The sequence below is a fragment of the Helicoverpa zea genome, chromosome 28 (assembly GCF_022581195.2).
Source record: "Helicoverpa zea isolate HzStark_Cry1AcR chromosome 28, ilHelZeax1.1, whole genome shotgun sequence".
Classification (NCBI taxonomy): Eukaryota; Metazoa; Arthropoda; class Insecta; order Lepidoptera; family Noctuidae; genus Helicoverpa; species Helicoverpa zea.
The window spans coordinates 653,821-666,069 of NC_061479.1; the positions used below are offsets into that span (position 1 = coordinate 653,821).

Genomic DNA, 12,249 nt, shown 5'->3' on the forward strand with positions numbered 1-12,249 from the left:
TACAAATTCTGAAAATATATTAATAAAACTATTATATAAAGAACAAAATATTTTTTGTTGTCAAAATATACCTCTTTGCTTAACAACTGGCGATGCCAAGAACTGAGTCATTATAAATTGTCCCTCAAGGTATCTTAAACATATAAGATGTTTGTTAAGAAAGATAATCAAAATATAAACTTGTACTTATTATTAAAATTAGATTAAAATCAATTATGTGAAAATCAACAACAACTAAATATTATTAAATCTTAAAAACAAAATTAAGACAGATATTAGGCAATAACACTTTCCTTTTAAGACGTTTCCTAATTATTGATATCCTAACCGATTCTGCCGATTATCGACTACGGCGGCTGTTCTCATGTAAGGAGATTAGCCAACTGCGCATGGCATATTATAGTGCACAAGCATTTGCGCAGACACAAGTTCACTCACTATTTCTTCACTCTCATGGGACAGCAATCCGAGACCACCGGAGAGAGACCAGGCGCCGGATCGACATTCACGTGCTCTCCGATGCACGGGTGTACCTCATGTTCAACAGTCGTGCTTGCGACAGCTAGACCAACGAGGCAGTTATTAACTAACTATTGAAGGGTCATGAAATCAAATCTAACATAAATCCAACTCCTCGTCTTCATCTGTATTCATTTCTTCTTCATTGACGTTATAATCAACAGTATCTGCTTGGGTAGTTTCATCTACATTGTCAAGTCTTGGTGTCTGAATTAAATTGTTAAGCCCATTATCTTCTGTTTTTTTGCTTTTTAGTCTTCTCCTTTGACGAGAAATTCTTAAATTTTTGGAAGTACTCCTTCTTTTTGCGTTCCTAAGAATACTCTTAAGAAATGAATAACACTCTTGCATTGTAAAGTTTTCATCAGACATGTGTACTATTGTAAAGAAGAGGTCAATTGTATTTTGGTAACTTTTAAAACATATTTTCGAGCCTTCAGCACGTGTTCCGCCAGCCCACGAACAAGTGGTCAAAAATTCCCGGCCAAACATAGCATCTAGTAACGCATATGCATTATTAATCGCTCTGCCTTTTCCTTTGCCACAAACAATTGATAATATTTTTTTAAATTCTTGTGTTTTATGCTTACTCTTAAGAGATTCTTCGAAATCATCAAGACATTTCTTATTTGTGATCGGTTTAAATCTATTATCAATATCCCGTTCAGATTTTCCTGTTAATGCTCCTACAGATATCCTTTGCATTAATTCATCAAATTGAGTAGATAAATTTGTTAATTTCTCCAAAATTAATACCTGATTAGAATTCAGTATTGCTTGGTTATCCTGAATAGAAGCTAACTTAGAACTCAAAGCTTCAATGGACTCTGTCAATTTTGTGGGAATAAGTACACCAGCAGGTAGCGAAAGTTTAATTTCAAAATTTTGTTCTGCGTCAATACTTGCGGATTTATTCTGAAAAGAAAATAGGTATTTATTTATTTTATTTATTTTTATTTATTCCTTTATTTCAGGGAACTAGGGCCCATTTAAAAACAATGCAGCGGGGACAACAGTTGATTGGTTGAAAAGTAAGTGTTATGACTGCTTTAGCAGTTTGGAGATTTTTAGAGTTATTCATAAGTTGTGTACGTTACCCAGGCCAGATGTTGTCGAAAATGGTCATTTGAATCTTACAGATAATTAGTTGTGCGGCTTCTGTAATTGTTGCGCACATTTTTAAAGTTCTTCATTTTTAAAGTTCTTTATTTTTAAATAACTTCGCAACCGAAGAAAGAACAAATACAAAATATGGCACAACATTTACTTTATCTAGACAACTAATTTTATAGGTAATATTTATTTAAATATTCCCATTAGAAAGAAAAAGGTCTGGCTGGCGAAACGTTACGCCAGCAAGAATGTTTTTGTGAAATCACTAAAAAACTATAAGCGCAACAAATTTAAATATGTGCGCAACAATTACAGAAGCCGCACAACTAATTATCTGTAAGATTCAAATGACCATTTTCGACAACATCTGGCCTGGGTAACGTACACTCATAAGTTCACTCACTTCTCCTTAGATCTGATTATTAACTCTAGTTAGATATATTCCCTAATATTTTTAGCGGGTGAAACCGCTGGCGGAAACTAGTAATATAATAATGATAGAAATTCTAACTAGGTACTTATGTACAAAGTTATTTACAAGTTTATACAAAAATTAAAATTATCACCTCATTATCACCGTCCTCCTTTAAATTCGGCTCTTCTTTCACAATATTGCACTCAAAAGCCATCGTTATATTAATTTAATACGGCAACTAATACCATATTTTCACAAAAATACGAAGATTTTCACGCGAAATCTGCAATAAATTCAACTCTTTCATGAAAATGTATTTTCGACAGCGGGCCATAACATAAATGTTGCCACTGCTGAGCTATAATTGAAATTAGTGATGTAGGGAAAAAATCGACTATGCAAATCACGTATGGGGTGAATTAGTCGATTTTTATCCAAGACGTGACTTTTACATAGAGCAACACAGGCCACCGGCGGACCGGAGGGGAGTAGCCATACACAGGCGTTCCCCTCTGTCAAAGTACAAGTCCAAATGGTCCTATGCGTACAATAAAACTAGTTGCAACTAAACTATTCGCTAGACTAAATCTAGTTGCGTGAGTGAATCGACGTCGTCGTAAAAAATGCCGAATTGTTCTGTTTTTTGCTGCAAAAAGAGATCTGCCACGTCAAATTTACAAAAAGATGGCGTTACCTTTCATATGTAAGTAATTTTTAATTACGTTATTGCTATTTACTTCTTATAAACTTAAAAACTGCAATATTATCAATCGTGTTGTTTCGGATTTGTTTACCAACTAAGGCCGTGCGTCTTCATACAAAACGCGGATCGGTCGAGCGACAGATCCGAGTCTTTTTCCTAGAATTCGCTGTCACCGAGCGAGTGTTGTTGCCGGTTTGTTTGTAGATAGTTATCGATGAAAATGAGAAAGGTCAAGTCAAATCGGAGAAAGTTTTGAGATTAGGTTTTCTGATTTAAATAAAAATTACTGAGTGAGAACGTCAACTACATATAATGTGTTTTTATTTATATATTGCAGGTTTCCTAAAGATCCAAATTTAAGAAATATATGGAAGACATTTTCTCATAACAGACCAACCTGGATTCCCACAAGAAATAGTGTCATTTGCTCAAATCATTTTAAGACCTCTGACTTTCAAGTGTTGGCGAACAATAGGAGGAGATTAGTCGATGGCGCCAAACCAACCGCCAACTGTATTTGTTCCGTAAGTTTTTATTTTATTCATGTGCAAGGTCATAGATAATATAATACTAGCTTAGGTAAACGAATAGTACATTCCACATGATGTACCTCGTTGACGTTAGTCATAGTGGTGAAATGAAGCCTACATTTTTAAACTTAATCTAATTTTCCAGAATCATCGACAATCATTAAATATACCAGATGAGAGGTTATCATCTAATGGGCCCATTAATGACACTCGGACTATTCCTAATTCATTGACATCACCGTGTAGATCGTCAACTCCTCAAAATGTGAGTTGTTTTTAAATCGTTTATTGTAGAATCGCATATTGATAAATTTGTCATTCCTTCTATTTTACTGTTGAGATTAAGTAAATTATGTAAAGATATGATAAGAGATAATTATTTATTCATTTGTTTTCAGACTCAGTCAAAGGAAACATCTAAAAAATCTGCTTCAATTCCCACTACTGCACTTACACCAAGAAAAAGAAAAATGCAGCAACAATTAGATTGTCAGAAAAAAAAAATTAAAAGGCTACAAGCTAAAAATCTTTTCTTAAAGAAAAAAGTTGCTGGGCTAGAAGAAATTCTTCAGAGTTTAGATGAAAAAGCTTTGATAGATAAAGAGGAAAGGATGGTCCTGGAAAAAATAGGCGTTGAAGAAGCAGAGCTTATTAAGCGTCAATTAAAGAAATGTAAAAGTGGAAAGCTCTCACGAGCCAAGTATTCACCAGAACTGAGGTGTTTTGCTCTAACTCTCAACTTTTATTCCCCCAAAGCTTACAAGTATGTTCGTAAAACGTTTGGGACGTGTTTACCTGCTCCGCGTACTTTAACTAAATGGTATAGTAATATTGATGGACGGCCCGGTTTTACCAAAGAAGCCTTGGCGGCCTTAAAATATAAAGCCGATGCCAATCCACATAGTAAAATTTACTGTACTTTAGTTTTCGATGAAATGAAAATAAAGACACAATCACATGACAATCCAAGTGGTGACAGACGATTCGGATATATTGATTATGGTTTCGATTTAATAACTGATAATACAGATGAAGCTACAGATGTCCTAGTTTTTCTATTAGTAGGCATTAATACTCCATGGAAAGTCCCAATCGGATATTTTTTAGTTAAAGGTACAAGTGCTAAGTTAAAAGCTCAACTTGTAACTAAAGCGTTTGAATTAGTACATGAAACCGGAATAGAAATAAAAGCGTTAACGTGTGACGGCGCAAAAGCAAATTTAGCGATGGCTACGGAACTGGGTTGCTGCTTAGTTGCAAATAAATTGCAAACTACTATATTAGATCCCACAACGGGGCAACGAGTTCACTTTTTTTTAGATCCAAGTCACATGTTAAAATTAATTAGAAACACTTTTTGTGACTACAAATGTTTTTACGATGATAATGAAAATAAAATTCAATGGTTATTTGTGGAAGCATTACATAAAATACAGGAAGAAGAATTATTTTACATGGCTAACAAATTAAAAGCAAATCACATTTATTACAAAACAAAAATAATGAATGTTCGCCTTGCAGCACAATTGTTCAGCGGAAGTGTTGCTGATGCGCTTTTGTTTTGTGAAAAAGAATTACATTTATCGGAGTTTAATGGATCAACTGCAACTGCGAAGTTTATTTCACTGATAAACGACGTTTTTGATATATTGGATTCCCGGTCACGTCAAACTGGTTATAAAAGAGCATTAAACCATGAAAACTTTGAGAAAGCTTTTCGAAAAATGGATGAAGCTCAAAAGCTTTTGTTGAGCTTATCAGCCCATGTAAAGAAACGCAACGGGGAGTCGCATAAAATTAAATTAGTAGATTCTCCTCGATACACGGGTTTTTTAGGATTTTTGATCTGCATTGAGAGTACCAAATCTATCTTTCGAGATTTAATACAAAACCAACAAAATGGCCTCAAATATATGCCACTACATAGGATAAGCCAAGATCACCTCGAACTATTTTTTTCCATAGTAAGGAGTCATGGTGGTTATTGCGATAATCCCTCAAGCTCCCAGTTTGAAGCAATTTATAAAAAAATTCTTGTTAATACAGAATTAACACAAACGGGAAACGGAACGAACTGCATTCCATTGGAAAAAATTACGATACTGAATTGCACATCTGCACTAGAAAAAATTAATGCTTCAACAGTACGACAATACAATAGCAATGACGCTACTGACGAACACAATTTTGATAATTTTACTGACGATTTAATTGATGAGATTGAAGCTCTAACTTTTTTATCCCCTTTTGCGGAAAAAGTTGTGGAGTACATAGCGGGATATGTTATTTTCTCAACAAAAAAAAAAATTAAATGCAATACGTGCATTAAAGGTTTGCTTGGGCCGATTGATGAAAAAAGTTTAATTCACCAGAAAAGCAAAGGAAAGTTACTGTATGCCTCAAAAGAAGTTATACTTTTATGCCGGATTTGTGAAAAAGACATAAGAAGACATTTAAGTGACGACAATAAACCTACACGATCTTGTACCACACATGAAGTTGTGACACGTTCCTTAAAACAATTTATTGGCAAAGACTTGTTTCCCTCAATCAGTTACCATTCACACGAAAACGATTTTACAAATCATAACTTGGAATTAGCAAGATTAATAATGCAAAAATATGCTGATACAAGAATTTCTTTCTTAATGAAAAAAACAAACCCCCAAAAATGTATTCGTCATATTTATAGAAAATTAATCCATTTTAAAAACCAGTGATAGTTCCGTATCAGTATCTTATCAGTAGTTTTTAAAAAGGATTAGTTTTATGTTATTAAAAAAAAATGGTAATTTTATTTGTTATATGTGATTTGATTATACATAATAAATAAAGTCAATAATAATATCTGCCTTTGAATTTAAAGCTAATTTCCCTAACCGAGTTTTTGAATTTATCGATAATGCGTATCGACAGTTGTACAGCTATGGGTGTAAGGACTTGTTAGTGTAGTTGCGTCATATTATTATACTATTATGACACGGATTGTTTAAATGTGTGTGTGAAATTGTTAGTGTATTTTTCAATTGTCAGAGTGTGCGTTTCGTAGTGACATAGAATGTTTTTGTGTGAGAATTTGAGAATGTGTGATTTCCCCCCGCAAAAAATGACAGACAGTTTTGTATCGGTAAAAAACTTTTTTACAAAAAAATTAAACCGACTTCCCAAAACACTAAAAAGCAAAAAAAAACTATTTTTAGGTGCATCGGCCTAGAAGTCGGTGTCTAATGGATGTTACTAAGTTAATTTTGCCACCGACTTCTAGGCCGATGCACCTAAAAATAGTTTTTTTTTGCTTTTTAGTGTTTTGGGAAGTCGGTTTAATTTTTTTGTAAAAAAGTTTTTTATTTAAAGCTTTTCAGTGATACGAATAGTTGTCACTATCCATACAAGTGAGAAGTTCTCATCAATACAAAGAATATAAGTCCAAATACGAGGTATTTTACATATTCAGTTGTCGAGTTCCCTCGACTTACTTTCTCTGGTCTCCATCATCAGGTCAGCTCCAAACCTTCACTGTTGCAAAGGTCTTGTCAATACAAATAATTTAAGCCCAAACACGAGGTAGTTTACATATTCAGTTGTCGAGTTCCCTCGACCCTCTCTGGTCTCCATCATCAGGTCAGCTCCAAATCTTCACAGTTGAATAGTGCTTTTAGGCGTACACCTGAGTGTCAAGTTTTTACCCTATGTATGCCTACAACTTTCGAAGGTTGCCCTCGATTTCTCAGGGTTTCCATCATCAGATCCTGACCTGATGACTATGGGACCACCTCGGGAGTATATCCTATCAAACAAAAAAAGAATCATCAAAATCGATTAATAACTGGCGGAGTAATCGCGTAACAAACATACAAAAAAAAAAAAAAAAAAAAAATACGGTCGAATTGAGAACCTCCTTTTTTGAAGTCGGTTAAAAACGCAATGGCTACTCCCCTCCGTGTTGCTCTATGGACTTTTAAAACTTTAAATAGATGGCATTATAGTCGACCAAGCGTTGTTAATGATTTTAACTGACTTCCAAAAAAAGGAAGAGCACCGCAATAAAATAATAACTCTTTTACACGTCCGCTGCAATGATTTATTTATTTATTTATTTATTCATCTCAAAGTTACTATGCCTTTACAGACTTAATCTAATGCGACATAGTACCTACTTACAATTATTCTTTCCTTAACTATATCTTAACTACACAGTACAAAATAACTACTAATCCTTACATACTACACAGTAAGTGGCCCTGATCAAATGACCCCTCCCGCTGTGGGTTAGCAGCGGTGAGGGAGTGTCAGACTCTTACTGACTGAAAACCGTCGTGTTCCTTCGTAGGCCTTTTATGTACCAGGGCCGCGGTAATTCTTTCGAATCCCGGAGCCCCGGTAGATACCTAAGTACCTCAAAATAGCTTCTACGCTAAGTTATAAGTCAGTCGCGAACTATAAACTGCATCACTGCTACCATCCTTAAAGTAACAGGTTTTCATTAATTTATGACTATCATTTGCTTTCATCAGTGGATGACAGTTGGTTAATATGTAATGATTAATAATAATAATAATAAGCCCCGCAGGGCATCTGAGGCGGATGACGGGGAGTAGCGACCCCGCGGGGCTATATATCCGAGTGCTCCAGGGAGAGTATACTGTCCCCCATCTCCGGCTTGCCGGAGTGAAGCATGACGGGGGATAGGTCTCCCGCCTCTTGGCTTGCCTTCATCGGCCGGTCAGAGTGGAGTCGCTAGAGCAAGGTTAGTCCTGCTCGGAGGGTAGGTGCCTCGTGGTAAGTGGCGAGTGGGCCGGTGATGCTGGACCCACAGGGAGCGCGTGATCTGCGTTTAAAGTCCGCCGAGGTATCCTCACCCTTCTCAGCCGCTCATGTCCCTGTTGCCCTCTTGTTGCTTTTCAGTGACTGATTCCCGGAGGCCCAGTAAGTGAGTTGGCGAGTCTCCACCTGCCATTTTAACATGTATTTAATACATTGTCATCGGCAGGTGCCATAGTTCCCGTAGTTTCCCCATTCCTAGTCCATTAGCATCCCATCACAATAGCCCAAGTAGTTTTCATCCATAGTTAGCAATAGTTTAGCACAGAACCGGGGATTGTCCTTGGGTACATTTCTATAGTGTATACAGGGATAATCGTCGGTTTTGTGTCACCATTTCATTAAAGTTGTCTCAAAAGGGCTTCAGCGTGTTGGCTTCGGCCCCACGATCGCCTCCCAAAAATCCGGGACTCTATAGTCCCGAGGTCTGGTAGAGACATACAAATAATAATAATAATAATTTAGCCCCGCAGGGCATCTGAGGCGGATGACGGGGAGTAGCGACCCCGCGGGGCTATATATCCGAGTGCTCCAGGGAGAGTATACTGTCCCCCACCTCCGGCTTGCCGGAGTGAAGCATGACGGGGGATAGGTCTCCCGCCTCTTGGCTTGCCTTCATCGGCCGGTCAGAGTGGAGTCGCTAGAGCAAGGTTAGTCCTGCTCGGAGGGTAGGTGCCTCGTGGTAAGTGGCGAGTGGGCCGGTGATGCTGGACCCACAGGGAGCGCGTGATCTGCGTTTAAAGTCCGCCGAGGTATCCTCACCCTTCTCAGCCGCTCATGTCCCTGTTGCCCTCTTGTTGCTTTTCAGTGACTGATTCCCGGGGGCCCAGTAAGTGAGTTGGCGAGTCTCCACCTGCCATTTTAACATGTATTTAATACATTGTCATTGGCAGATGCCATAGTTCCCGTAGTTTCCCCATTCCTAGTCCATTAGCATCCCATCACAATAGCCCAAGTAGTTTTCATCCATAGTTAGCAATAGTTTAGCACAGAACCGGGGATTGTCTTTGGGTACATTTCTATAGTGTATACAGGGATAATCGTCGGTTTTGTGTCACCATTTCATTAATGTTGTCTCAAAAGGGCTTCAGCGTGTTGGCTTCGGCCCCACGTTCGCCTCCCAAAAATCCGGGACTCTATAGTCCCGAGGTCTGGTAGAGACATAATAATTTATTTATTTCGAGTAACATAGACTCATATACAAAAATCCATATACACAGTCACATTTTAAACATTCACAAATTACACAATACACCTAATTCAACATTAAAACACAAAATATTAAATTACATTATTATATAGTTTAAATTAAATTATTAGACGTCAAAAAACACAGTTACTGGGTACTGATTGCTCTGCTACAAACCTCCATTGCAAGCTACACGCGGCGGTCAGACCATGGCCAAACTCGTTACATGCCGCTCACAACAGTGATTTACAACAGAGCAATCGAGTCTATCAGCAAGCGTGGCCAGCATGCTGTTAGCGCTCCCCCGCACCCGCCTCACCAACGACGTGCTTCTCTTGCGCATAACAGTGTGGAAGCAATCCACACGAGCAACCGCAAACATACTCGATGCGCTACAGTAGCGTGGAAGCCCCAACAGCATCCTAAACGCGTTATTGAACTGAACACGAAGGGCACTGTACGATTTTTGCGTGTAGTCGGTCCACAGTCCGCAGGCGTACAGCGTGGTACAGTATGCTCTGAAAAGAGTTATCTTAACCTCCGCTGAGCACCGAGCAAACCTACGGATCACCATGTTCGCTCTGACCGACAGCGCCCTTCGCTCCCGTTCCATGTCTGCATCGTCTTTCAGAGTAGATGTTACCAAATGGCCTAAATATTTAAACTGGCTCACTATCAATAAAGACGAGCCATTGAGTCTAATAGGTGGCATCTCTACAACTTTCCTTGGCCCACCCTGAAAAACCATACATTGACTCTTCTTTACATTATAAATTAGCCCATGGTCTGCCGCATAGCCTTCACATATACTTAGCAGTTTTCTGAGTCCACAGACCGAGGCACTCAGCAGCACCATATCGTCCGCGTAACTAATGTTATTAAAACAAACGCCATCTATGTAACATCCGATATGCTGCTTGCTGAGCGCCTCGATCAGTCCATTTATATAAAGATTAAATATAGCTGGAGAGCTCAACCCCCCCTGCCTCACTCCACATTCTAACTTATACGGGTCCGACAATATGCCCGCCCACTTAACGTTATTCACCTGGTTTCCGTACCAATACTTAAATATGTTTACAAGCTCACATGGTATACGAGCTGACCTCATCTTTGCCCACAACTTGTCATATGAGACCAGGTCAAAGGCTTTGGAGAGGTCAAGGAAGCAAGCGTAAACAGGTGTACTTCTCTCAGTATAGTATTTAACAGCACTCTTAAAACACAATATTGCAGTTTCCGTGGACAGTCCGGGACGGAACCCGAACTGATTGTCGTGCAATTTTAGGTATTTGTTTAATTGTGTATTAAGAATGCTGTCAAACACCTTTGCAATTATTGTTGCTAAAGAAATAGGTCTATAATTAGATATATCTGACAAATCTCCAGCTTTGTTTTTTACGACAGGCACTACTATAGTCCTCATCATGTCATCAGGTAGGTATGAGTGTGAAATACAAAAGTTATACAACATCGCCAGCACTCTGCACACATGAGGTCCAGCGTGCTGAAGATGTTCCACAGTTAGTCCATCATGCCCAGGGGATTTGCCAGTAGATATCAATTTAATAGCCACTGACACATCCCTAGCCGTTATTCTGGTACCAACGCATTCCCCACTCACCCCACCCTCTGGCAGTGACGACGACGGTCCTAAAGGAGACCTTACAAGAAAGCTATTTTTAAATTTATCAGCTATACCCTTCAAATCATTCGTACCGTCCACACTCACTGGAAGGCCAGGGCGACTTCCCAAACGGTTGGTATTTTTCCAGAAACCACTGAAGTCTTTCGCGCTATGTTTAGCTGCCAAAAGATCCATTTTTAACTGGTCTTGATGGTTTTGACACCATTTTAATCTAGACTTAAATATTTTTCTAGTTTCACACATCTTAGAAAACATAACGCCAGTAGTAGGGCTACCACATAAAAGCCATTCCCTGAAACTCGCCCTGGCCATCCTATGACTGTCGCTCACAAATTTATTCCATCCAACAATGGTTTTAGGCGGACGATTACTCCGCTCACGCCTTACTCCCGACCCCTCCATCGACGCCTGGGACCCGATTCTCCTAAGTTAATAATGTCAAAATCGAATAGAAATCTAATCGCAATTTGATCGCAATAGCAGTTTTAACCATATCAGGCATTCTGCTACTAATAAAAGACCAATCGTATTCGATTGACATTTGATTGGTGTGCGATTGGTCTGCTATTTTCGTGATTTTGGTCAATACGGTAGTTTGCTGTACAATCATTTTGCAATCGTAAATCATTTGCAGACAAAATGATTCATTATTGAATGACAGAAAAGGATAAAAACGTTTATTTCAAAGAAAAAATAGCGGAATGCCACATACGTTTCAATCGTAATCGAGTCGGGATTGGATATCAGTCGAATCGAGTCGAACGTGAATCGTATGTTGCTTAAGTAAAATTAGGAGAATCGGGCCCCTGGGATAACGCAAGTACAATGTCAGAATATAAGTCATTAATAATTACACTATGAGCAGGGTCATTACAATAGTGATCAGCACATGTTTGGCATTCCATGGGAAAGTCAATAAGAAGGAGTCGTTTATGAAATTCATTGCGATATAGTGCAATTTGGTCCGCAGTTCTCTCACCCCACTTAACATAATTACTATCCAAACTCGTAATAATTTTTAACGGAGTCAAACAGTCCAGTTTACATTCGCAAATTACAGGAAAGATTAGTAGTACAGTTATATAATACCCACTGACTTTCAGTACATAGCTGCAGTGAAACCTTTACATGGAGCGACTGCCTACCTGACCACCTCACCGTGGCTACCCAAGCAACCCAATACCCCTTGGTAAGACTGTTTATCAGAATTTCCACCTTCTCATTTTGCGAAACGATTGTTAAATAGTTCAGAAACATCAACAGGCCTATTTGTAAGTTGAAATAAGAAAATAAAACTGCAATAAATTGTAT

The 12,249-nt window shown here is 38.3% G+C and overlaps 1 protein-coding gene across 1 annotated transcript; it reads right to left on the reverse strand.

The window, feature by feature from the left end:
* On the reverse strand, positions 1 to 2,389 carry LOC124643847. The gene is made up of 2 exons (XM_047182956.1): positions 2,199 to 2,389; positions 1 to 1,434 (listed from the first exon to the last, which is right to left on the reverse strand). Exons 1-2 carry the CDS (start codon positions 2,259 to 2,261, stop codon positions 616 to 618), a joined length of 882 nt encoding a protein of 293 aa, XP_047038912.1. The 5' UTR covers positions 2,262 to 2,389; the 3' UTR covers positions 1 to 615.
* Between the last annotated feature and the right edge of the window lie 9,860 nt (positions 2,390 to 12,249).